The 26543-nt window shown below is 45.7% G+C and overlaps 1 protein-coding gene across 7 annotated transcripts in view; it reads left to right on the top strand.

Moving 5' to 3' along the window:
- LOC147109884 (uncharacterized) overlaps nucleotides 1-25860 on the top strand; it is a 40558-nt gene extending 14698 nt beyond the window's left edge. The window contains exons 2-5 of one of the 7 annotated variants that reach the window (XR_015080365.1): nucleotides 10618-10728; nucleotides 15671-15811; nucleotides 18529-18851; nucleotides 21881-21898. Coding sequence is in view for 6 of the 7 variants with exons in the window: in XM_086003910.1 (XP_085860036.1) it covers nucleotides 10618-10728; nucleotides 15671-15811; nucleotides 18529-18716 (440 nt within the window). In the remaining variant the exon portion in view is untranslated. Of the gene's footprint in view, nucleotides 1-10617; nucleotides 10729-15670; nucleotides 15812-18528; nucleotides 18985-21880 lie in introns of those variants that run through there. The other 6 variants (XM_086003912.1, XM_086003914.1, XM_086003916.1 and 3 more) reach the window with 6 other exon arrangements.
- Nucleotides 25861-26543: the final 683 nt, after the last annotated feature.

Raw genomic sequence — 26543 nt, forward strand, 5'->3', positions numbered from 1 at the left:
TGCTGACTGACCCAACTATTCCATGAGTCTCAATTTTGTTAAGCAGCCTTCTATGTGGTACTTTGTCAAATGCCTTCCTAAAATCCATGTAGACAACATCCATCGCATTCCCTTCATCAATCCTCCCTGTTACTTCATACTTTATGGAGTACGGTGTTCAGTTCTGGGGACCGCACCTCGGAAGACAGAATATAATAAATAGTCAGCATGGACTTATAAAAGGAAGGTCATGTTTAACCAACCTTATTGAATTCTTTGAGGAAGTAAAAGTAAACAAGGATAATGCAGCGGATGTGGTATATATGAACTTGCAGAAGGCCTTTCATAAGGTGCTACTCAAGAGACTCCTGACAAAGGTCAGGGCATTTGGAGTCTGGCCAGGAAGGAAAATGGATTGAAAGACGAGTACAAAACTGAAAACTGAGTCGGGATTAAAGAAAGAAAGACTTGCATTTATATAGCGCCTTTCATGGCCAGCAGACGTCTCAAAGTGCTTTACAGCCAATTAAGTACTTTTTGAAGTGGAGTCACTGTTGTAAAGAAGGCTTTCAATAAGGTCCCGCATAAGAGATTAGCGTGTAAAGTTAAGGTACATGGGATTGGGGGCAAGGTACTGACTTGGATAGAGAACTGGTTGGCAGACAGGAAGCAAAGAGTTGGAATAAACGGGTCTTTTTCCGACTGGGAGGCAGTGACTAGTGGGGTACCACAGGGATCGGTCCTAGGACCCCAGCTATTCACAATATATATTAATGATCTAGACGAGGGAACTAGATGTAATATCTCCAAGTTTGCAGACGACACAAAGCTGGGTGGGTGTGTGTGCTGTGAGGAGGATGCCGAGAAACTCCAGTATGATTTGGACAGGTTGGGTGATTGGGCAGATGCAGTATAATGTGGATAAATGCGAGGTCATCCACTTTGGTGGCAAAAACAGGAAGGCAGATTATTATCTGAACGGCAATAGATTGGGAGAAGGGGAAGTGCGACGAGACCTGGGGTGTCCTTGTGCACCAGTCGCTGAAGGTAAGCATGCAGGTGCAGCAGGCGGTTAAGAAGGCAAATGGTATGTTGGCCTTCATAGCGAGAGAATTCAAGTACAGGAACAAGGAAGTCTTGCTGCAGTTGTACAGGGCCTTGGTGAGACCACACCTCGAGTATTGTGTGCAGTTTTGGTCACCTTATCTGAGGAAGGATGTTCTTGCCATGGAGGCAGTGCAGCGAAGATTCACCAGACTGATACCTGGGATGGCAGGAATGACGTATGAGGAGAGATGGGTCGATTGGGCTTATACTCGCTGGAGTTTAGAAGAATGAGAGGGGATCTCATTGAAACTTATAAAATTCTAACAGGACTAGACAGACTAGATGCAGGAAGGACGTTCCCAATGGCAGGGGAGTCCAGAACCAGGGGTCACAGTCTAAGGATAAGGGGTAAGCCATTTAGGACTGAGATGAGGAGGAATTTCTTCACCCAGAGAGTGGTGAACCTGTGGAATTCTCTGCCACAGAAGGCAGTTGAGGCCAATTCATGAAATATATTCAAGAAGGAGTTGGATATATTTCTCGAGGCTAAAGGGATCAAGGGATATGGGGAGAAGGCAGGGACAGGGTACTGAATTTGGATGATCAGCCATGATCTCATTGAATGGCGGAGCAGGCTCGAGGGGCCGAATGGCCGACTCCTGCTCCTATCTTCTATGTTTCTATGTAATGTGGGAAAGTTTCTTAGGCTGGCAGAAAGTGGGAAGTGTTGCCCCACAGGGATCTGTATTGGGAGCACTGTTTGCCATATGCATCAATGATTTAAACTCATGAATTGGAGGTTATGGCATCACCATTTGCAGATACCACCAAATTGGGTATCTAGCAAATAATGTGGAAGACTGGCAAAAGAACCAGGAGGCGATGAGAATTTGTTTTGCGCAGCAAGTGGCGATCTGGAATGCACTGCCTGAAAGGAGATTCAACAATAACTTTCAAAAGGGAATTGATAAAGTACTTGAAAAGGAAACATTTGCAGGACTACGGGGAAAGAGGCGTGGAGTGGGGCTAATTGGATAGCTCTTACAAAGAACTGCCACAGGCACGATGGGCCGAATGGCCTCCTGTGCTGTATGATTTTATGATCCTGCACCAAAATTCAGAAAGACGTAAACAGGCTCGCACAGTGGGCGGCCTAATGGCAAATGAAATTCAATATATGTGAGTTGGTTCATTTTAGTAGGAGGACTGAGGAGGCCACTTATGCCTTGGAAGGTAAGAAACTAAATGGGGTGCAAGAGCAGAGAGATCTGGGAATACAGATATCTAAATCGCTAAAAGTAGCAACTCAAGTTAAGATCATAAAGCTCAAATGAAGTAACGGCCTTCCTTTCTGGAGGAATAGAATACAAAAGCATGGAGGAACTGTTAAATTGAGTTAGACCACACTTGGAGCACTGTGTGCAGTTCTGGTCTCCATACAATGAAAAGGATATTGAAGCACTGGAGAAAGTGCCGACAAGATTTACAAGGATGTTACCAGAACTGACAGTTGCAATTACCAAGAAAGATTGAGCAGGCTAGGGCTTTTTTCTCTGGAGAAGAGATTAGCAGGCAAGCTGATAGAAATCTTTAACACGATGAAGGGGTTTGATAGGATGTGGAGAAACTGTGGTTGAGTCCAGAACAAGGAGCATAAATATAAGATCGTCACTAACAGATCAAAGAACTTAAGAGGAATGTCTTTCCACGGCGTGGTGAGAATGTGGAACCCGCTGCCCTTTGGAGTGGTTGAAACAGATATTGGACACATTTAAGGGGAGGCTTGAAGTATGCATCGGAGAGGTGGGATGATCAGTCGTTGAGTATATTTAAGGCTGAGATCAATAGATTTTTGGACTCTAAGGGAATCAAGGGGTGTGGGGTTGGGGCAGGAAAGTTGAGTTGAGGTTGAAGATCAGCTGTGATCCAATTGAATGGCGGAGCAGGCTACAAAGGCCGTATGGCCAACTCCTCATTTCTTTAGCCTCTATTCCCATAAGAACATACGGGGGCAGGATGGGAAGAGGTAATTAGAGTGGGAGGAGCCTCGTGTGGAGAATAGACCAGTTAGGCCAAATGGCCTGTTTCAGTACTGTAGGAAAGATGCAAAGGAATTTAATCTTAAATTGTGTGTTTCATGACCGTCGCTATAAAAGCCTACACCCTGCAACAGATGGATAGGAAGGGTGGAGATGCTCTCCTATGTTCGATGCAGAGATTTACTTGTTTAATTGGCGTGTGAGAGGGGGACATGTTTTAATCTGCTTAACAAGGAAATCTCTATTAGGAATCGATTATAAAACAGTCTCTGCATTATCTCTGAGGAGATCTCTTGTATGCCTATTCCCAAATGCTCTTATTGTGGCACTGTTTTCCTACTTCCACATCTCGGCACTCCACGTTTGCAATAACACAACTTTCTGACTCGCTTGGAGAAATGCCGCGGCGATCTGCCACTTCATAGAAACATAGAACATAGAAGATAGGAGCAGGAGTCGGCCATTCGGCCCCTCGAGCCTGTTCCGCCATTCAATGTGATCATGGCTGATCATCCAAATTCAGTACCCTGTCCCTGGTTTCTCCCCATATCCCTTGATCCCTTTAGCCTTAAGAAATATATCTAACTCCTTCTTGACTATATTTAATGAATTGGCCTCAACTGCCTTTTGTGGTAGAGAATTCCACAGGTTCACCACTCTCTGGGTGAAGAAATTCCTCCTCTTCTCAGTCCTAAATGGCTTACCCCTTATCCTTAGACTGTGACCCCTGGTTCTGGACTCCCCGGCCATCGGGAACATCCTTCCTGCATCAAGCCTGTCTCTAGTCCTGTTAGAATTTTAAAGGTTTCAATGAGATCCCATCTCGTTCTTCTAAACTCCAGCGAGTATAAGCTTAATCAACCCAATCTCTCTTCATACGTCATTCCTGCCACCCTAGGTATCAGTCTGGTGAATCTTCGCTGCACTCCCTCCATGGCAAGAACATCCTTCCTCAGATAAGGCGACCAAAACTGCACACAATACTCAAGATGTGGTCTCACCAAGGCCCTGTACAACTGCAGCAAGACATCCTTGTTCCTGTACTCGAATCCTCTCGCTACGAAGGCCAACATACCATTTGCCTTGTTAACCGCCTGCTGCACCTGCATGCTTACCTTCAGCGACTGGTACACAAGGACACCCAGGTCTCGTTGCACTTCCCCTTCTCCCAATCTATTGCCGTTCAAATAATAACCTGCCTTCCTGTTTTTGCCACCAAAGTGGATAACCTCGCATTTATCCACATTATACTGCATCTGACATGCATCTGCCCTGTGGTGTATGTGCCTTTAAGAGCCCCAGGTGTGCGTAATGCCGGTAATTGCCACTTGGGCTATATAAGCCTGTGTATTGTGTATATCCTTTAGAAACCGCCCCCCCCCCCCCCCCCCCCAGACTTGCTTAGTAAATACCTATGAACCAACTCCTGTCTTCAGTGTCTTTATCTACACACGGACACTACAGTGGCGACGAAGTGGAAACGGACTTACCTGCAATTCGGCAGCACCTCAAGGACATCGATTCCTCCAGCGTCCAGAAGACTCAAGGAAGTAAGAGAAACTGTGGTTTCACCAGCTGGCCAAGCTGGTGACAGGTACTGCGCTAATCCTTCCTGGGCGTCAGGCTGGAGCTCCAGCGGCGGGCTCTACAGCTGAGACAGGCAGCGAAATCGGAGGCAAGCAATAACGGACTGGGAGGGTGCACTCGAGAGACGGCCGGCGCGGCAAGCAGGTCAGCGTTTAGACCTCCGTCGGGAACGAGTCTCCAACAGTGAATAAACGGAAACCACAGTAAAACAGCGTTGTTATCGGTAGCAGCGGCGGGAAAGCGCGGGAAGCGCCATATCGTTGCTACAGAGAGAGAGAAAAAAAAGAAGGGAAAAAAAAAGCGCGGGAAGCGCCATATCTTTTCTGAAATACCTAAATCTGGTAATATTTAGGCTTTTGATGGCGAAATAGAAGATTGGACCACATACGTGGAAAGAGTAGAGGTTTATTGCACTGCAAATGGAATAACAGATGAAAAAGAAGCTTCAGTACTTCTGAACTTAATGGGCGCGAAGACATACGGGCTGTTACGAAATTTAATCACTCCAGCCAAACCAAAGGACAAGACTTTTAAAGAAATTGTTGATACCCTGCAGGAGCATTTAAACCCAACACCGCCGCTGATAGCGGAACGATTCAAGTTCTTCAAGAGAAATCAACACAAGAATGAAAGTAACGCTGATTACCTAACCGAATTAAGAAAGCTATCAAAGTACTGCCAATTCGGAGCAGGACTATCGGATTATCTTCGAGACAAATTTGTTTGCGGTCTCTTAAGTGAAGGAACACAAAAAAGACTGCTTTCTGAAAAAGATTTAACATTGGACAAAGCTTTCAGTATGGCTGTATCATACGAAGCAGCAGCAAAAGGAGCTGCAGAGATACAACAAGAGACACAGGACTTCGGCACCCATAAAATGACACAGGAGTTCGGAAGATGTTATCGCTGCGGCAGATCCACCCATAACCAGAGGGACTGCTGGTTCAAGGGCAAAGCATGCAGGCAATGTGGTAAGATTGGACACATTGCACGGGTATGCCAATCTGGACAAAATAAATCCACTGACAGAAAACAAAAAATCAATAAAGAAAAGTACAGGAAGGTACAAATGATGACGGACAATAGCTCCGAAGACCAGAATAGCGATAGCGACTCCGGAAACAAGAGACTAAGCTGTCTCAAATTACATAATGTACTTGCCAAAGAGGATTACCAAACCATTTGGGTTACCCTCACAATAGCAGGGTCCCCAGTTAAAATGGAGCTAGATACAGGATCAGCTCTAACCGTAATAAATCGACGAGATTACGAGAGGCTATTTTCGCATATACCTCTAAAAGACACATCCATTACCTTAAAAACATATACGGGGCAGAAAGTCTACCCCAAATGAAAAATAAGGGTGCCTGTGGTATACAATGGCAAAGAAATACAAAAGTTGTATTTATACATTCTACAAGATGATGGTCCACCGTTGTTGGGACGTGAATGGATAAGGAAGATACGTTTAGACTGGCACTCCATTCAGGCACTGACGATGACCAGTAAGGAAAAAAACAATGATGACATCATACCTGAACGATTAAAAGACATCTTGGCCAACGCCAAAGAAGTGTTTCAAGAGAAACTAGGAACCTTGAAAGGCATCACCACCTCAATAAAAGTGGAAGATACAGCAATTCCAAAAATTTTTAACGCAAGACCGGTGCCATACGCAATACATCCGGCAGTCGAGGCAGAGCTGAAGAATTTGGAAAAGGCAGGCGTATTATCCAAAATAGATTGGAGCGAATGGGCAACACCCATCGTTCCAGTCATGAAAAAAACATTGAAAAATAACACTGAGGAACAGAAAAAAATTCGCATCTGTGGGGACTTTAAGGTGACTGTAAACCCGGTCCTTCACACGGTACAGTATCCTCTTCCGAGGATAGAAGATATTTTCGCCTCACTATCCAGAGGGAAACGTTTCACAAAAATTGACTTGGCACAGGCATATCTACAGATGGAGGTTGAGGAGACCTCTAAAAAGTATCTCACAATAAACACACACAAAGGCCTGTACCAGTACAATCGACTGGTTTTTGGAATAGCATCAGCTCCAGCTATCTGGCAAAGAGCTATGGAGCAAGTCCTGCAAGGGATTCCGGGGACTCAATGCTACCTAGACGACATCCTTATAACAGGAGAAAACGACAACGAGCACCTTGCCAATTTGGAGCAGGTGCTCACTAGGCTGAAAGAACGAGGCCTACGAGCAAATCGCCCCAAGTGCGAATTTTTCCAAAATCAAATATCATATTGTGGCCACATAATTAATAAGGAAGGGTTGCATAAGTCACCTGAAAAAATTGAAGCAGTTATAAAAGCCCCAGCACCTGAAAATGTTTCACAATTAAGGTCATTCCTGGGATTAATAAATTACTATCATAAATTTTTACCGAACTTATCAACTATTCTACACCCTCTTAATGATCTTCTACAGACAGGAGTGATTTGGAAATGGAACGAAGACTGTAAACGTGCCTTCCATAAATGTAAAGACTTAATCACATCCGAGAAAATTTTGGCTCATTACAACCCATCACTACCAATCAGACTGGCGTGCGATGCATCCCCTTACGGCATAGGAGCGGTATTGTCCCATAGATTCCCTGATGGCTCGGAACGGCCGATAGCTTTTGCGTCACGCTCATTGAACTCAGCTGAGCGTAACTATGCCCAGATAGACAGGGAAGCACTCAGCCTGGTATGGGGAGTGAAGAAATTCAACCATTACCTACACGGACAAAAATTTACCTTGCTGCCTGACCATCAACCCCTCATCTCCATATTCAACCCTAAAAAAGGTGTCCCCATTATGACGGCACAAAGACTACAGAGGTGGTCCCTTTTTCTAGGGGCACACCAATACAACATTGAATACAAAGGGTCAAAACAGCATGGGAATGCTGACGGTTTATCACGCCTGCCGTTGCCAACGATAGAAGAGGCACCTACAGTAGACCCAGTAGAGATATTCCACTCTACCATAGTGGAATGTCTACCGGTGACAAATTCTGCCATTGAAAGGGAGACAAGAAATGACCCTACTCTCTCACGGGTCTACGATTTAACAGTGAAGGGATGGCCAGCACATGGCAAACCACTGTTGCCAGCATTCTCGCAAAGAAGAGAACAGCTGTCAGTGTGCCGAGGAACCTTGATGTGTGGATCCAGAGTGGTGATTCCACCCAAACTCCAGGATAAAGTGCTAAAGCAGCTTCACGAGGGGCATCTGGGTGGAGTGAAAATGAAGAACCTAGCTAGGGCGTTTGTATGGTGGCCAGGTATCGATGGAGACATCGAAGACATGACCAAGAGCTGCCTAGGATGCCAGAAGGTCCAAAATGCTCCGCCACAGGCCCCTCTACATCCATGGGAGTGGCCCTCATCTCCCTGGCAAAGGGTGCACATCGACTTTGCTGGTCCATTTATGGACTCAATGTTCTTAATCGTGGTTGATGCACACTCCAAGTGGCCGGAGGTAATAAAGATGTCCTCCACCACCACGGAAAAAACCATCACAGTATTAAGGACCATATTTGCCAGGAATGGGCTGCCGGAGCAGATATGTTCTGATAATGGACTGCAATTTGTGTCCGAAGAATTCAGAAAGTTCTTAAAGAACAATGGGGTAAAGCACTACACGTCCGCCCCAAACCATCCCGCCACCAATGGATTGGCTGAAAGGTTTGTCCAGACCTTCAAGAAGGCCATGGGTAATGAAGACAAAACTTCAGCACAAGGTGGATAACTTCTTATTTGCATATAGGAATGCAACGCATATGGTTACTAACCAAACTCCCGCCATGATGTTCTACAATAGAAACCTAAGATGCCGGCTGGATTTGGTCAAGCCCAACATCCGAAGGGACGTGGAGAACCGGCAGTTTCAGGGCATGAATGAAAGGCCAACTAGGGCCTTCCAGATATTTGGCCCGGGACTACCGTACCGAGAAATGGCAGCCTGGAACTATCTGCACACGATTAGGACCACTGATGTATACCGTGGACATCGGAGACAGCATAATAAGGCGCCATGCTGACCAAATCATCAAGTCATCCGAAAAGGGACAACCTACACCACCACTCTATACATCTAACGATGAAGTAGAGATACCCATATCTACCTCCGATCCGGTGATACTGGAGCCCGATGAACCCGACACTGGCCTTCAAGCCGAATCAGCCTTGCCAGAAGAACCTACTACACCACCAGAAACTACTACACCCCCGAGGCGTTATCCGGACCGAGTCAGGAAGCCTCCTGAGAGACTAACTTATAATTAATTAATACAGCAATGTATATTATTTTGCATATAACATGTAATTAATAATTACTTAAAATATGATATACTAGTTAGCTGGAAGGGGAGGAATTGTGGTGTATGTGCCTTTAAGAGCCCCAGGTGTGCGTAATGCCGGTAATTGCCACTTGGGCTATATAAGCCTGTGTATTGTGTATATCCTTTAGAAACCCCCCCCCCCCCCCAGACTTGCTTAGTATATACCTATGAACCAACTCCTGTCTTCAGTGTCTTTATCTACACACGGACACTACATGCCCAATCACCCAACCTGTCCAAATCATACTGGAGTTTCTCGGCATCCTCCTCACAGCACACACGCCCACCCAGTTTGTGTCATCTGCAAACTTGGAGATATTACATCTAGTTCCCTCGTTTAGATCATTAATATATATTGTGAATAGCTGGGGTCCTAGGACCGATCCCTGCGGTACCCCACTAGTCACTGCCCGCCACTCGGAAAAAGACCCGTTTGTTCCAACTCTTTGCTTCCTATCTGCCAACCAGTTCTCTATCCAAGTCAGTACCTCACCCCCAATCCCATGTGGTTTAACTTTGCACGCTAATCTCTTATGCGGGACCTTATCAAAAGCCTTCTGAAAGTCCAAATACACCACATCCACTAGTTCTCCCTTATCTATTCTACCAGTTACATCCTCAAAAAATTCCAGTAGATTATTCAAGCACGATTTACCTTTTTGTAAATCCATGTTGACTTTGTCCGATCCTGTCCCTGTTTTCCAAGTGCTCTGCTATTACATCTTTTATAATGGACTCTAGCATTTTCCCCACTACCGATGTCAGGCTTACCGGTGTATAATTCCCCGTTTTCTCTCTACCACCTTTTTTGAATAGTGGGGTAACATTAGCTACCCTCCAGTCCATGGGTACTGTTCCAGAGTCTATCGAATTTTGGAAGATGACCAGCAAAGCATCTACTATTTCTAGGGCCACTTCCTTAAGTACCCTAGGATGTAGATTATCAGACCCTGGGGATTTATCGGCCTTCAATCCCGTCAATTTCCCTAACACCATTTCCCTACAAATACTGATTTCTTTCAGTTCCTCCCTCTCATTAGACCCTATGTTCCCCGACATCTCTGGGAGGTTATTTGTGTCCTCCTTTGTGAAGACAGAACCAAAGTATGGATTTAATTGGTCTGCCATTTCTTCATTTTAGCTTCTCTAACCAGGTTTTGTTTAGAAGAGGAAAAGACCGTTCGCTCCAGCAAGGATCGGCTTTCATAGATTAATTCCACTGTTTGCTTTCTTGTTGTTTTCCTCAATTCTCACGGCCACTGTTTTACCTATTAGAGTTGATGTGAGTTAATAGTTCTCCCCACTGTGTGGACTGTGATACCAAAAGCATTGGTCTATTGTTTCCCTCTTGCGCTGACTACATCGACTTGTGTTCAGCTTTTGCACAGTTGCATCGTAGTATGACTCAACAATAGCCGCATTATGATGCTGCCAGATTTATTTGGTGACTCAGAGGTTAATCCTGTATCAGCCATTATTAGATTGTGGAGCTTTGCTTAAAAATACTATGCAGAGAATTTAAATGGTTGTTTTTCACCTATGGATTAGCTAACAGGCGGGTACTGTTGCGGGTTGCTTTTCCAACTTAAGTTTTTATTTTCTCCCCACCCCTCCAGTGTCTCCTGAGAGGTGCACTTACGGAAGTCCTGTGTCAGGATTTGGAGAGCAGATGGAAAGCTGTTTGACTTCTGAGCATGCTGGCACAGCGCGGAGCGAGTTCGAATCCGGTAAGTCTTGCTGGTCTTCTGGCTATTCTGTTAACAAATCCTGCTGTCAGGGTGGCTGCATAGTTTATCCTGTGAGTGAGTACCCGAGAGATGCCACAGCTTGGACTGCTGACATACTTCTCTGGTGTCGAGGAGTCGGAGGTGAGATAGTGTGTGCTGAACGTAGAAAAAAGAGTGAGCAAGACAAATTGCGTGAGAGGGCTGAAGGCACTGTAAAAGGGAAGGGTTTCAGGAGGCTTTTGCAAAGGAGCTTGAAGGTAATGACTGAAAGAGTGGCCAGCGATGGAGCAGTGAGAATGAGGAGCGAGGAGTAACCTGATCTCCGAGGGGGGGCGGGAAGGCTATGGAGGATTTTGAAAGTGAGGATGTACGGATAAAATTAGTTAAGGCTTCTGCTCCTGATTGCTATCAAGTGATCCCTGCTGGAGGTGGCAGGTGTGAAGTTGAGTCCTGGCTGTGGTGCCTTCTATGGTTGAACAGCCTGCTGATGCTTTTTGGCGAGGCGCTCACCTATAGGGGCCACCTGGTGAGATGGTTATATCCATTGAACTGTACATCAGCGAGGGATTGTTGCCATAAGAAAGGAGGGGAGAAAATTGTTGAGGTGGGAGCTGATCAACTGAAACAAATACTGCGGATGCTGGAAATCTGAAATAACAACAGAAAATGCTGGAAGCACTCAGCAGGTCAGGCAGCATCCGTGGAGCGAGAAACAGAGTTAACGTTTCAGGTCTGTGACCCATCGTCCGAACCCTTCGTTTCTCTCTCCACGGATGCTGCCTGACCTGCTGAGTGTTTCCAGCATTTCCTGTTGTTCTTGCTGATAAACTGATATTGCCTTGGTGCTATACCAGACTGGGCCAGGCATAAATAAGATACTACATTCTAATCATTACATAAAAAGGAATCTCTTACCATATTGTGAGTGCATTATAGATTACCAAATGCAACAACTCGCAATTTATATTGTGCCTTTGAAATGTAGAAAAATGTCCCAGGTTGCTTCACAGAGCCATGGGGGGAAAATGGCCACCGAACCAAAGAAGGAAAGATTAGGAGGAGTGAGCAAAACTTGGTCAATAAGGGCCTTAAAATAAGACAGTTGAAGTGGAGAACCAGAGTGATTTAGGGAGGAAATTCTCGGGTGAGGGGCCGAGGAGGCTGAAGGCATGGATGCCAATGGTGGGACAAAGGGGAATGTGCAAGAGGCCTGAGTCAGTGGTAGAGAGAGTTGGGGTAGTTTTGTCGAGCTGGAGAAGGTTATGGGGCGGGATGGGTGAAAGAGGCCATGAAGGGATTTGAACGCAACTTGAGAATTTTAAATCGGAGGTTTTGGGGCACTGCCAGCGTAGGTCAGAACGGACAGGGTGATGGGTCAGAAGGACGGTGGAGGATAGGATACGGGCAGCAGAGTTTTGGATGAGCTGAAGTTTATGGAGGGTGGGTTGATGGTCAAGAGAGCATTAAAAGAATCGAGTCTGGAGGTGACGAGGGCATGGTTGAGGGTTTTGGCAGCATGTGAGCTGAGGTAAGGGTGGTGGTGGGAGATGTTAGTGGAGGTGGAAGTAGGCAGTCTTTGTGGTGGAGAGGATATAGGGACGAAAACTCCGCTTGGGATTAAACTTTGTGAACAGCCTGGTTCAGAGTGAAATGGAGGCTGGAGTCAGTGGCGAGTCATGGGAAAGAAAACACGGATGAATTTTTTTTTATAATCAAGTGGTTTACAGTAACATTAACTGTTAATAGTTACTGGGATAAGACAAAAGCTTGTGATGCGAATAGGGAAGCATTTCTTATAATGCATCTGACATGAATCAGTCATTCATGAAAGAAAGACTTATGAAATAATACAGGAAACTTTTTTTTATCTGGGACCGACGTGGTGCCGGTTCATCAAAAATTCCGGATAACCGAAAGCTATAGTAAACGATACGGAGCTGAGAGCTCCGTATAAAGCAACAAACCCTGTTGCTTAGCAACAGGTTCAGAACAATGGCCACAAGTTCCAAGCATCTCTGTAGCTTAGCAACAGCTGCAGCCACACCCTTGCACAGCAACAGATCGAGGAAGGCAAGTAATAAAACTTACCTGAACCTACTCCTGAATTTTGCCGGTTAACCGAGATTTCCGGTTATTTAGGTGCCGGTAAATCGAAAGTTTCCTGTACTGAGCGGCCTGCGGGTGGCGCTGTCCAGGGAGAGTATAAATACTCGGGCCCAGCTTGCGCAGGACATTCTTAACAGGAACTAGTGAAGGACACAACTAGACCTCCATGTTGTAAAACAGTTGATTAAAGCTTTGTTTAACGCTTAGACCAAGTGCCTAGTAGTTTTCTTACGTCCGCATCCAGGGCGGTTTCCTTAATCAGTTTGTTGCACGACCAACAAGGAAGGAAGCAGAGCTGGATTTAATTCTGGGGAATGAAGCAGTGCAAGAAAGTGACCTAATTGGAGAAGAACACTTGAGTCCCAAATAGAGGTGTTGGAATGGAAATTAACCAATTTTAGTGGGCTTGAAAGGCAGTGGAGCATGTTTCAGTGGGAGAGCATTTGGGAAGCAGTGATCACAGGTTTAGAGTAGTTATGGACAAGGAAAAATCAAATGTGAAAATATTCAACTGGAAGGGGCTAATTTCAGCGATTTGAAAAGGCATGTGGCTCAGGTGGATTGGAATCAAAGATTGGCAAGTAAAACAGTAAGTGAGCAATGGAAGGCCTTCAGAGAGGAGATATTTGGGGTACAGACTAGACACAGTCCCATAAGGGGGAAAGGGAGGACATTCAAAGCTAGAGCTCCCTGGATGACTGACTAAGCAATGGTGAACATTTAAAGAAATGTCATAATTCTCAGTGAATATCCATTTGAGAAATAAAAACTCCACAGGAAAAGTGATCCATCCATGGTTAACTAAACAGGTTATGGATAGTATATTAGATTAAAGAGGCTTCTAATGTTGTCAAGAAAAGTAGTAAGCCTGAGGATTTGGAGAGTTTTGTAAACCAGCAAATGATGACCAAAAGATTAATAGAGGGAGAAAATCGAATACGACAGTAAACTAGCAAGAAATCTAAAATCAGATTGTAAGAGCTTCTACAAGTATGTAAAAAGGAAGAGAGTAGCAAAAGTAAACGTGGGTCCTTTAGAGGCCGAGACAGGAGAAATTATAAAGGGGAATAAGGAAAAGACGTGAAAACAGATACAAAATATTTGCTAAACAACAGAAGACTCTCAAAAATTCCAGAAATAGTGGGGAGCCAAGGGTCTAATGAGAGTAAAATCCTGGAGAAATTAATGGGACTAAAAGCTGACAAATCCCCTGGACTTGATGGCCTCCACCATAGGATTCTAAAAGAGGTGGATGCATTGGTTGTGACCTTCCAAAATTCCCTAGATTCTGGAACGGTCCCAGTGGATTGAAAGGCAGCAAATGCAACACCACTATTCAAGAAGGGAGGAGAGAGAAAACCGGGAACTACAGGCCAGTTAGCCTGACATCTGACGTTGGGAAAATGTTGGAATCCATTACTAAGAAAGTGGAAGGGAAGATGCTAGAATCTATGATTAAGGACGTGGTAACAGGGCACTTAGAAAATAATAATAGGATTGGGCAGAGTCAACGCAGATTTATGAAAGGGAAATCGTGTTTGACAAATCTATTAGAGTTTTTCAAGGTTGTAACTAGCAGAATAGATAGGAGGGAACCAGTGGATGTGGTGTATTTGGATTTTCAGAAGGCATTCGATAAGGTGCCACATGAGGTTATTAAACAAAATTAGGGCTCATGGGATTGGGGGTAATATACTAGCATGGACTGAGGATTGGTTAACGGACAGAAAACAGCGAGTAGGAATAAATGGGTCACTTTCGGGTTGGCAGGCTGTAACTAGTGGGGTACCGCAAGGATCAGTGCTTGGGCCTCAGCTATTCACAATCTACATCAATGATTTGGATGAGGGAACCAAATGTAATATATCCAAGTTTGCTGATGATACAAAGCTGGTTGGGAATGTAAGTTGTGAGGAGGATGCAAAGAGGCTTCAAGGGGATAGCGACAGGCTAAGTGAGTGGGCAAGAACATGGCAAATGCAATATAATGTGGAGAAATGTGAAGTTATCCACTTTGGTCGGAAAAATAGAAAAGCAGAGTATTTTTTAAATGGTGAGAAATGGGGAAATGTTGGTGTTCAGAGGCACCTGGGTGTCCGTGTACACGAATCACTGAAAGTTAACATGCAGGGACAGCAAGCAATTAGGAAAGCAAATGGTATGTTGGCCTTTATTACAGGAGGATTTGAGTATAAGAGTGAAGACGTCTTACTGTAATTATATAGGGCCCTGGTGAGACCACACCTGGAGTATTGTGTATAGTTTTGGTCTCCTTACCTAAGGAAGGATATACTTACCATAGAGGGAGCGCAACAAAGGTTCACCAGACTGGTTCCTGGGATGGGGGGATTGTCCTATGAGGAGAGATTGAGTAGACTAGGCCTATATTCTCTAGAGTTTAGAAGAAGGAGAGGTGATCTCATTGAAACATACAAAATTCTTACAGGGCTTGACAGGGTAGATGCAGGGAGGATGTTCCCCCTGGCTGGGGGAGTCTAGAACCAGGGGTCACAGTCTCAGGATAAGGGGTCGGCCATTTCGGACTGAGATGAGAAATTTCTTCACTCAGAGGGTGGTGAATCTTTAGAATTCTCTACCCCAGAGGGCTGTGGAGGCTCGGTCGTTGAGTATAATCAAGACCGAGATCGATAGATTTTTGAATATTAAGGGATATGGGGATAGTGCAGGAAAGTGGAGATGAGGTAGAAGCTCAGCCATGATCTTATTGAATGGCGGAGCAGGCTCAAAGGGCCAAATGGCCTCCTGTGATTTTATCTGTTTGCTCTGAGTTCTATTTGGACTGGAATTTGTGTTGAAGGCAGTGTTTTCTGTACAGGTACATCTCGGAGCAAGCGGCAGAGTACAAGTCGCAGGAGAGGTCAAGGTGCCGGTAAGAGAAGGGGGCGTAAGAGAAATATGCCCCATAACCGTAAAGAAAGAGAGCAGCAGTCGTCCCGTCAACAGAAAGCGACCTGTGGTGAGTATTTGCCCCCGTGTGCTTATTTAAAAAATTTTTAATATATAGATTCCAGCCCCTGCAAAGTTTAAGTAGAAAGGGAAGTTTCTTATGGGGTGCTGCAGGCTAAGCACTATCTAGGTGGTTGAATATTCACTGATCAAGTTGAGTGATGTGTTGGGCAGCAAGTGCTGCCTACTTCTTTTTTAAAAAAAAACACAAATATCCTCTCAACGTGAAATGGAGGTACTGTAAAATTGAAAGATCGGGGTAGAAAGTACAAGCTGATCAGTGGGTCTAATAATAAACGGGACCAGCACAAGAAACAGCATTATCGGCAGCAGGTACCGGCAAAGGCATGTCTTGTTAACGACAATCAATAAACCTAGCAATTACAAATAACCCTACCACCCCCAAAGAAAGAACTGGTTAATGCAGAATCATTTTCAGATGTGTGCCAGATAAAACTGACCTTTCATGGGCATTGGAGTCCCAAGTATTAGAAGAAACCAGTCACTCCAGCAAAACAAAACTTCAGTAAATTTGATGCATTTTTGCATTGAGGAGGGGCTAGTATTTTGGAGAGGAAAACTGTCACTGTACCTTTTGGGTGGTGGTACCTAATGTTCGATGTGCATTGTAAAGTTTGAATCCATTTTAGAAGATGTGGAATTCCATTTTTATTGGCATTGTGTACAAGTGGGGTCCGAATATTCATGTGGGTCAGTGAGGAGTGACAGTGCAATGAGTTAGTCTCTCTGAGGGAATGATGCAGTCTTTAAGACCTTCCTGCTGTCAAATGAGCTTCCCACAGTAAAATCCTCATTGTATCATTTCTCATCAAGTTTAGTCGCTGTGGGGTTTTTTGGGGGGAGGGGGGGCATTCACTACTTAAACTGTACCTGTAAGAAATTTTAAGCAGTGTGTGGGACTGACCTGGAATGACAATCCCTAGAGAAGTCCTGGAAATGTGGGCTGCTCTGGTGAATCGCATCCACAGGTCAGTACTTTGCATGGTATCCATCTTGGAACAACCAGGAGTTATTTTTTTTGTCCTTATCAGTCCATAATGTTCCTCAATCCACTTCAAGCACCACAGTATGAGATTGCAATCTGTAAACAACTGCAGGAGTAAAGCCTGCACAAGAAAAACAAGTGTCAGAACTGAACTGTCTCAGCATGCCTCTGGGTAACTCAACTGTCACGAACGTACTCAAATGCTCACAGACTGGTCTTCGATAGTATTGTGTGAATGGTCCCATACTAATTCTCTCAGTCCAATGCTGTTTAATATTAAACATGCATTATTTTTACAGTGATATACTTACAGTAACCTTAAGATCTTTGCTCATGCGACCTTCACCTCGTTAATCTGTATCTTGACTCCCGTTGGGTGGGCGGGTGCATGACTCCTTACTCTGCTCAAAGTTCAGCCGCACGCAAGCAGCATGCCAAGAGTTCTTGAAGTTTCAATAGCTTCTCTTGGTGGGTCAGCGCGTGAATACATCCCCCCCCAGTGTAGTACTGAGCCAGGCAGAGAAAGAAGGCCCCGCTTTAGTCCCTGGCTTGAGGAAGCTGTTAAGAGTTACAGCTCCTGATCGATATCCTGTGGGGAAAGTGTATCTGTGTGGCTATCGGGCGAGGACAGGATCAGGCTCGACTATAATGCCCACTGAGCAATAGAAATGTCAGATCTCTCCATTACTTGTCCAGCTCATCGTGTCAGGAGCATTTCCAGACTGTAGCAGATGTGCTGAAGGCCATTAAGGCTGTTTTGTGAGACTTTTTGCCAAAGGACACTCGATGGAATTTTGAAAGAAGCAGCTTCTCGAATGGAAGGTTGAATTTCCTGAATAACATTCTCTTGCATTCTGTTCCTGGGTGTACTAGATTTAATCCTCCATAACATCTCTGTGTTCATTGTGTTGTAAGACGTGACACTAAAGTGGCTAGTCTATATGTCCTCTACCCACAACGCATCCCCCACCCCATCCCAAAAAAAACAGAGCCTATGTGGTACTGCACTTACTGCACTAGGGTAGGACTGTTGAAGTGACGGGCAGCCCCAGGATTCAGATTTACCAGCCTGTGTGGGAATCGAGCACGCCGCTGTTTGTACCTCAGAGACCAGAGCGAGTTTGATTTATCTGATGTACTCTCTCTCAAGCCACAGAGCAGTTACAGCTGTACTGACACCTTATAAAGCTGCAAATCCTCTAACATCCCATGGCAGTGACCAAGGCTTGCCCCTCAACCTTTCCATTACTCATTCAAACTAGCAACTTTGTACCAGTCTGTGAGCATATTGTAATAATCTACACAGTAAAGAGCTTCAGCATGTCATGTTCCTTGAATGAACTGGGATTATCGCAGTATATTGGTCAAGAGTTCAACTGTAATGTTGCAGTACTCTGTCACTGCTAGTGAATTGAGGATTGTAACCCTACAGTCAGGGCACCCTGTCAATTTGCGTACTGGTATCTACTTGAACAATGGTGGACCCCCTCCCTCGGAGTTGCTTTACTTGCATTTTCACACTTGAGTGTTAAATAAATAAATGGTGTGAGGAATTTTGTGGAACAAAAAAACGTTGCTTTACAAAAGTCTGGTGAAATGTGTTGATCCTGTTTGTGTCCATGTTGCCTACGTGACAGCAATCCTACCCTCTGAGCGATCCGCAGGATATGTGTTCTAAAGAAGAGTCTCTCTATGCACACGTTCTTTCAAAAAAAACATAGGTTGGCTCTCTTGTACAACAGCTTCCTTCATGATGTGGCAACAGAAGTTTCGGGTAGGTCCGAGCACAGCATCAACGACAAAAAAGCAGTATGTGATTTTCTTCAAATATTATTCGCAAAAAAAAAAAAACCTTAATTCTTTAAAAGCAGTCCAAGGACTCTTGTTTTATGTACATACTATACTATAATATAACAGTAGAATCTAACTGTACGTTACTTTGAAAAGTAGTGTAACCTGTTTTATACTTGAACACTCTTCAGCTTCTGTCGTGAGATCTGTTTTTTTTTCTGGAGGACTTCTGTGATCAAACATTTAATTGCAGGTATACCACTCAAAGGTTGGTAATGAAAGAGAGTCTCTCTCTCGCTCTCTCTCTCTCTCTCGCTCTCTCTCTCTCTCTCTCTCTCTCTCTCTCTCTCTCTCTCTCTCTCTCTCTCTCTCCCTCTGACAAAGATTCAACTTTAAGGAAATGTTCTGACACCAGAATAGGAAAAGGTAAACCTTTAAACTTGAGGGGGAAACAGACACTCGCAGTGGCCAGCGTGCCGAAGATGGCAACCAGACTAGTCCCTGTAGATGGAACAGAGAGTCCTGTCCTCGTTAAAAGCACATTCTGAACTGTGTCCTCAATGTCTACGTGAAAGGCCAGAATTACTTCAAACTAAAGAAAGGGACAATTGGAATTGTTAACTACCCTCAATCCTACCATAGCAAACAGAGAGGATGTAAAAGATCATGAGTCTATTACTCCCATCTAAAAAGAAGTCTCCATTCTAGTGTTGTATGTCCCAACAACTGGCCTCAATCCCAGATCTGGGTTTAGATTTTACTTGGTGCTAATATGGAGTGGCCTTTGGTTACCTGGTTGCTGCATTATCCATTATAAAGTCCCCGGGCAGTTTGTAAGTGAGCATCTCAACAACTCTCGCAACTCCCCCAAATGTGTTGGTGACAGGTCTTGAGGGGTGGGAGAAGGTTGGTGAGAAGCTGCTGATGCTTCTGGTAAACAGACTCGAGTTTTTGACTTCCATTTTCTGGTGGGGTTGAATATCCAGATGAATTGCTGAAGCAAACTGAAATCCCTGTGGAAAATGTTCTGGTCGGAGCTGGGGTGAGGGCTGATGGGAGTCTGGTTTCCACCCGCTACTGGAGGGTTCACTGTCCCTTCGAGCGAATTGGTAGACGTTTGGGGTTGCCCATCCATGGACCGGGTGCCTGAGCTGTACCTGTTTTCTGCTATTCACAATATATATTAATGATCTAGACAAGGGAACTAGATGTAATATCTCCAAATTTGCAGATGACACAAAGCTGGGTGGACGTGTGTGCTGTGAGGAGGATGCCAAAAAACTACAGGATGATTTGGACAGGTTGGGTGATTGGGCAGAAGCATGGCAGATGCAATATAACGTGGATAAATGCGAGGTTATCCACTTTGGTGGCAAAAACAGGAAGGCAGATTATTATCTGAATGGCAATAGATTGGGAGAAGGGGAAGCGCAACGAGACCTGGGTGTCCTTGTGCACCAGTCGCTGAAGGTAAGCATGCAGGTGCAGCAGGCGGTTAAGAAGGCAAATGGTATGTTGGCCTTCATAGCGAGAGGGTTTGAGTACAGGAACAAGGATGTCTTGCTACAGTTGTACAGGGCCTTGGTGAGACCACATCTTGAGTATTGTGTGCAGTTTTGGTCGCCTTATCTGAGGAAGGATATTCTTGCCATGGAAGGAGTTCAGTGAAGATTCACCAGGCTGATACCTGGGATGGCAGGAATGACTTATGAGGAGCGATTGGGCTTGTACTCGCTGGAGTTTAGAAGAATGAGAGGGGATCTCATTGAAACTTATAAAATTCTGGCAGGACTGGATAGACTAGATGCAGGGAGGATGTTCCCGATGGTCGGGGAATCTAGAACCAGGGGTCACAGTCTAAGGATAAGGGGTAGGCCTTTTAGGACAGAAATGAGGAGGAATTTCTTCACCCAGAGAGTGGTGAACCTGTGGAATTCTCTACCACAGAAGGCAGTAGAGGCCAATTCATTAAATATATTCAAGAAGGAGTTGGATATATTTCTTAAGGCTAAAGGGATCAAGGGATATGGGGAGAAGGCTGAGTTTGGATGATCAGCCATGATCGCATTGAATGGCGGAGCAGGCTCGAGGGGCCGAATGGCCTACTCCTGCTCCTATCTTCTATGTTTCTATGTTGTATGAAACTAGTTTCAGCGCACACTTTTTTTAATGCCCTAAAGGATTAACTCCCAAAGAACTTGAATGTTCCAGGAATCTGCATGCCATTATTGGTCAAAGCTTACTGTTAAAATTTGGAAAAATTAAACGCAGTTGGTTAGCGGCAGTCGTGAGACTTTTGAGATGCTCTCTGAGATGGACATTATTGACTTGAAGTTCCATGATTACACTCAGTTATCAGACTTTGCACAGAGGCCTAAAGCCAAAAGCCCTGTCCCTTCCTCTGCCCCTGCCCATGATGCATATTGGAAAGTAGTCCTGGGCTCCTTATTTTTAACGGACGGATGGAATGACTCAGTCCATTTGTTACACTACTCCAGACTTCTAACATCACTGTATACTTTCTAAATTGCACTGAAAGCATTTTATTGGGAGGGTAATTGACTCCAGGGCCGAGTCATAGAACCACTAAGAATGCCAGGATCTGAATGCGGGAACTGCCATCTCATTATGAACGCTACCTCCAGCCTAAGCACTAATATCCTTTTTACAGCTTTCTTAATAGCACTTGTGACGTCTGCGTCTCTGTACATTTCTGATTGGACTACTATGTACTGAGCCAGTTAGTATTCTGAGACCGCAACCCAATGTTCGAATTTGTGTTTCTTTTGGTGCCCTGAGAGTGACCCTTGCCCACCCTTTGGTTCATTGTTTGTGTTGTCTCCCCATTTCCGAGCCACGCCACCTGGTCCGATAAAACTGGTGCGGTTCCCTTGGACTAAGAGCACTGGTTCCGGTGTCCGTCGCTTGTTCTCCCACACTTCAGTGAATAGCTGCAAGTTGGTGGCTGAATAGGTGTCTGAGGAGGGAGGAATAATAATTCTTGCATTGCATAGTGGCCAATCACACAAAGCAACAGTAGCCCTGGGTGCTGTGGTCATTGTGTTCTCCAACATGCAGCACATGTGTCTTGGAGGTACAGCAACTGGCATTCCTGCCACTGTTTGCTCTGAGTTTAGTGTGGGTGTGTGGTTGTGAAGGTGAGGCCTGCCTTGTCTGTGTTGCTGATTGTATAGTCCGAGCTGTGTATGCGTAACTGTTCTGTTGATGAAGCATTTATCAAGTGGCGGAAATGTTTTAAAAGTCAAAACCTGTCTCTCTCAGTTCACAGTTAACACTCCAGCAAGATGATAAAGTAGACGCAAAGAAAGAGCTGGTGGGCTAATTGTCACCAGCAAAACGCAGGAATTAAAACAAACGGGGGTCCCCTCAGCCTCAAGGAAATCAACTTACATAGGAATTACTCTCTCAAAGCAATCTGCTCTCCTGTATCTACGTTGTCTTTTGGACTAAGGTGCACATCTCCTCACAAAATGAAGCTTGAGATTCAGAGCTGGAATTGGGGATGCTCTTTGTCCCCACAATAACCAAAGGTTGGAAAATGCATGAACCGAGGTGTTTGTCAGTGAATTCAACTGGCGTGTCCGTCTCGCAATGTTGTGTTTATGTCAAGGATACATCTGCTGGGTGCTGTTCGGTTGCCAAATGGGTCCCATCCAGTAGGGAGGAGAACAACCTTGTGACAGGATATAAAGTTACAGCCAGTTAATGATGCTGTGCACCTTTCCTACTGTACGCTCAGGATTATACAAGTACTTCGAGAAATGTTGGATTAAACAAATTCAGACGAGGCTTTCCTGTCCAGATATGCACCTGGTTCCCAGTCGTAACGCAGCGGGTGTAAATTCAAATTCAGAAGTGTTTGGTCCAGCTGCAACCATTTTAAGGTCAAAAAGCAAGGCTTGAATTTGCAAGGAAATGACTCTTAATACTGTTATATAATCCACTGGGGTTTGATTAAATGTGTCCGGCCCAAATAGTCCAAAGTATGTGTGCGTTGTGAGGGCCGGATCTCTGGGCATTAGCTGGGAAGGCCCTCCGACGCTTGGGAGCTCTCCCGCCTGGGAGGCTGCAGTGTATTGATCGACCGGCATGTGATGTAATTACTGTTCTCAACTGTCATGGCCTCTCCGGGGAAGTGGGCTGGAAGGAGTTAATGCTCCAGAATGCTGTGCTGAACTGCAGACAGATGCTTCCTCTGGGTATCGCTGTGTGTGATTCCAAGATTCTGCGACTGAAGCAAAGCCAGGCACCTGGAGTGTGCTGTCTAACTAGCCCAATCTGGCTCGGCCTTGCTTTGTGGTGTGCGTGTGTCTCTCTCTCGCTCTCTCTCTCTCTCACACACTCTAACCTGATGTGTCTAATGTGCACGTGAAGTGCAGAGCTCACTGCTGCTGGTGATTTCTGACTTTTTTTTATTGTATATACAGCCCGAGTTAATTTTAAACGTTCCCCAAAAATAGTGAGAACCCCGCCCACCACCGCCAGAAAACAAATTATACGTCAGCCATGGATGTTCTGTTGCAAGACCCGCACGCCTCTTGCTGCTTTCGGTACATGTGCCCCGCTCGTTACAAAAGGAAAAGCCCCGAGAGTCTGATTGTTGTACAGAAAGCTCGGGTTCCTGCACGTTCCATGTTGGCAGGGTGGAGGACAGAGTGGAATCTCTGAACCGCCCTCACATTTGCATATGGGTGACTGTGTAAAGATCACCTCTCTGTTTCTGGCCAGAACTTTTCAATTACCGAAAACTAGTTGAACCAACTCCACTGAAACAAAATCCAAGAAAAGTAATGCTGACCGGTCGGTCGATGGTGCTTGGTGAATTTCTGACCAGTGATCCATGCTGAGGCTATATAGATGGATATATGATTTTCTTTTATGGTGACTGTTTCACTGACCAGCGTGCTCATTGTTTAGAGGTTTAGAGATTCCACTCTTTCAAAACCTGTGCAGTTCTCAACAGTGTTCCCAAACTGTGACTGTGCTCCGAGTACCCACCTATATTTACTTTCGGGGCCTTTAAGAGTGCTATCTGTCTCCCCTCCCCCGCCCTTTCCCTCAGCTGGTCTGTGTGGTGGGAAGCCCACCAGTTTTAACCCTTTGAGTACTGTTTTTGGTGTATGTGTTCACATATTTTATTTTAAAGAGCAACTTGTTTTTCAAAAAATTGGTCATTAAGCTGTGTCCTGGCTCTCCTCTCATTGTGGGCACTGATCGGTGTTGGCCGGTCCGAGAGAGACTGTACTCAAAGGGTTCTGTTGTAATTCTGGCTCTGTACATTACTGACGAGTGGGGAGCAGTATGACTTCCTTCCCTCCAGCAGGCCATGAGCATTTTACGAGGGCTGCAATGTACCCCTGCAGTGCTGGGTGCTGAAAGCCCCCTTCGTATTATTAGATATTGTTAATCCAAAGTGTCAAACGGAATCTGCTGTATAATGGAGACCGCTCATATCCTGTTCATTTTGTTACTCGACTTGTCAATGGTAAATTTTGTTATGATAAATGTCACTGTTGCTGAACCCGCTTTCTGCCTGGTGGGAGGGGGTCAGAGATGTGATTATGCAAGTTGCTGCTTCCACAGGTGTCCGTCCATGAGGGGAAAGTGATGTAAAGAAAATTCATGATGGTGCTCAGCGTATGTAAAATCCTTCAATCACCTGCATTTCTTCACTAGATGGTATTAACTGACTTGCTCGTCCTGTTCTTCACTGTTTAAATGAAAAGGGAGTGAGAGAAACAGGAGCCCTCGGTCTGTGCAACTGTGGCCAAAAGTATAGGTACTATCAACGTAACAACATAACTCCACCCAGTATTTGGCTGTGACTTCAGATGTAGTTAGCAACGTCAAACAATGCTGCCCCAAGCTCCAACACAGCAAAATGCTTTGTTCTAAAATAATTCCTGGCACAAATTAGTGACTTTGGTCTGTAAAAGTTGAATATTGTACAGGTATTTGAAAGAGGGTTTCTAATTTTACTGAGAACTCTAAATCCACAATAAAGGCACAGTTTCTCTCAGCCACAGAATCCTTTACTCTTTTCTTTCTCCAACCCAAAGTTTAGTAAAACATTTGCTGGGCCATTTTTGCAGAGACTGCTCCAGTCTCTGGCTGGATCTAGTGTGAAGTGGAACAGCCTTTGTTATCGCCACTTTTTTCCCAAGCTCAACTTTACATAGAAACTGAAAAGGATCTGGTCCCCATTCCACATGATTGCTCCCTAAACCAGTGGGAGAAAACTCATTGGGATTGATCCAATCTTAAAGAACACTTTGATTTTGCCAAAGTTACTGTATAGCTTCCATGGTTCTAAAGGCTATCATTCGTACTTCTAAATCCAGAACCATTCCTGAAAGTTTAATGTGCTCTTGATGTCGGAGCTCTTGTGTTAATGTTTCCTTACTATACATGGGAGGGAAATAGTAGTGTAGCCAAATTAGACACAATAATCCAGTTGTGTGAAAGTAAACGTTGCATCATTTCCATTCGGTGCTCACATTAAAGAGTGTAGCCCGTTGGTGGAGGTCAGATCAGTAATGTGCTGACTATATGTCCCAGCCATTGACTTGCATTTACTGTACAGGCTAGTCATTGTGCGAATACACAATTTAAGGATCTTTCACTCGGAAGGAAGGGTCCGAGCTGGAGATGTGAGGGTCTGTTAGCGGCCTCCAACTCTCAAATTGTCCTCTTCGCTGTCAAACAACTATGTTCAGGTATAAAGTTGCACTTTGACATGACGGAGCGCAACATTGCATGTAAGGCATCATAACTGAAAGCAACATGACACCTTCCCCAACACCGATCACAAAGTGTGACTGAGACTTGCGAGTCCTTTGTACATGCACTCCGTACACCGCGCAGTGCAGAGTAAAGGCAAATGGCATTTTCTCTTTGTCTGCTGGTTAATTTGTTTAAGCCTGAAGGTGTCCTTGTGGTAGTGGTTCAATCATAGCATGTGAAGTGCTTCGATTGCTGCGTGACCTCCTGCACTCGAGGGAGCAGTTTTCATGTCTTGTGGCTGTATCCAAAAGAATGGCAATCATTGGCTCACTGTAAAGAGATGGCAACCCTTGTCTGTCTCAAAAGTAATTGAATGCAGAGAAAAAGGAGAAATTACATTTCTCTGTCTGTCTCTTTCTGTCACTCTGTCTCCCTCTGCCTGTCTGTCACACTCGGCCTCTTTCCCCCCCCGCGCTCTCGGCCTCTTTCCCCCCCGCGCTCTCGGCCTCTTTCCCCCCGCGCTCGGCCTCTTCCCCCGCGCTCTCGCCTCTTTCCCCCCGCGCTCTCGGCCTCTTTCCCCCCGCGCTCTCGGCCTCTTTCCCCCCGCGCTCTCGGCCTCTTTCCCCCCGCGCTCTCGGCCTCTTTCCCCCCCGCGCTCTCGGCCTCTTTCCCCCCCGCGCTCTCGGCCTCTTTCCCCCCGCGCTCTCGGCCTCTTTCCCCCCGCGCTCTCGGCCTCTTTCCCCACCGCGCTCTCGGCCTCTTTCCCCCCGCGCTCTCGGCCTCTTTCCCCCCGCGCTCTCGGCCTCTTTCCCCCCGCGCTCTCGGCCTCTTTCCCCCCCGCGCTCTCGGCCTCTTTCCCCCCCGCGCTCTCGGCTCTTTCCCCCCGCGCTCTCGGCCTCTTTCCCCCCCGCGCTCTCGGCCTCTTTCCCCCCCGCGCTCTCGGCCTCTTTCCCCCCCGCGCTCTCGGCCTCTTTCCCCCCCGCGCTCTCGGCCTCTTTCCCCCCCGCGCTCTCGGCCTCTTTCCCCCCCGCGCTCTCGGCCTCTTTCCCCCCGCGCTCTCGGCCTCTTTCCCCCCGCGCTCTCGGCCTCTTTCCCCCCGCGCTCTCGGCCTCTTTCCCCCCGCGCTCTCGCCTCTTTCCCCCCCGCGCTCTCGGCCTCTTTCCCCCCGCGCTCTCGGCCTCTTTCCCCCCCGCGCTCTCGG

The sequence above is a fragment of the Somniosus microcephalus genome, chromosome 12 (genome assembly GCF_052327205.1).
Source record: "Somniosus microcephalus isolate GS21.2 chromosome 12, FLI_Smic_1.0, whole genome shotgun sequence".
Taxonomy (NCBI): domain Eukaryota; kingdom Metazoa; phylum Chordata; class Chondrichthyes; order Squaliformes; family Somniosidae; genus Somniosus; species Somniosus microcephalus.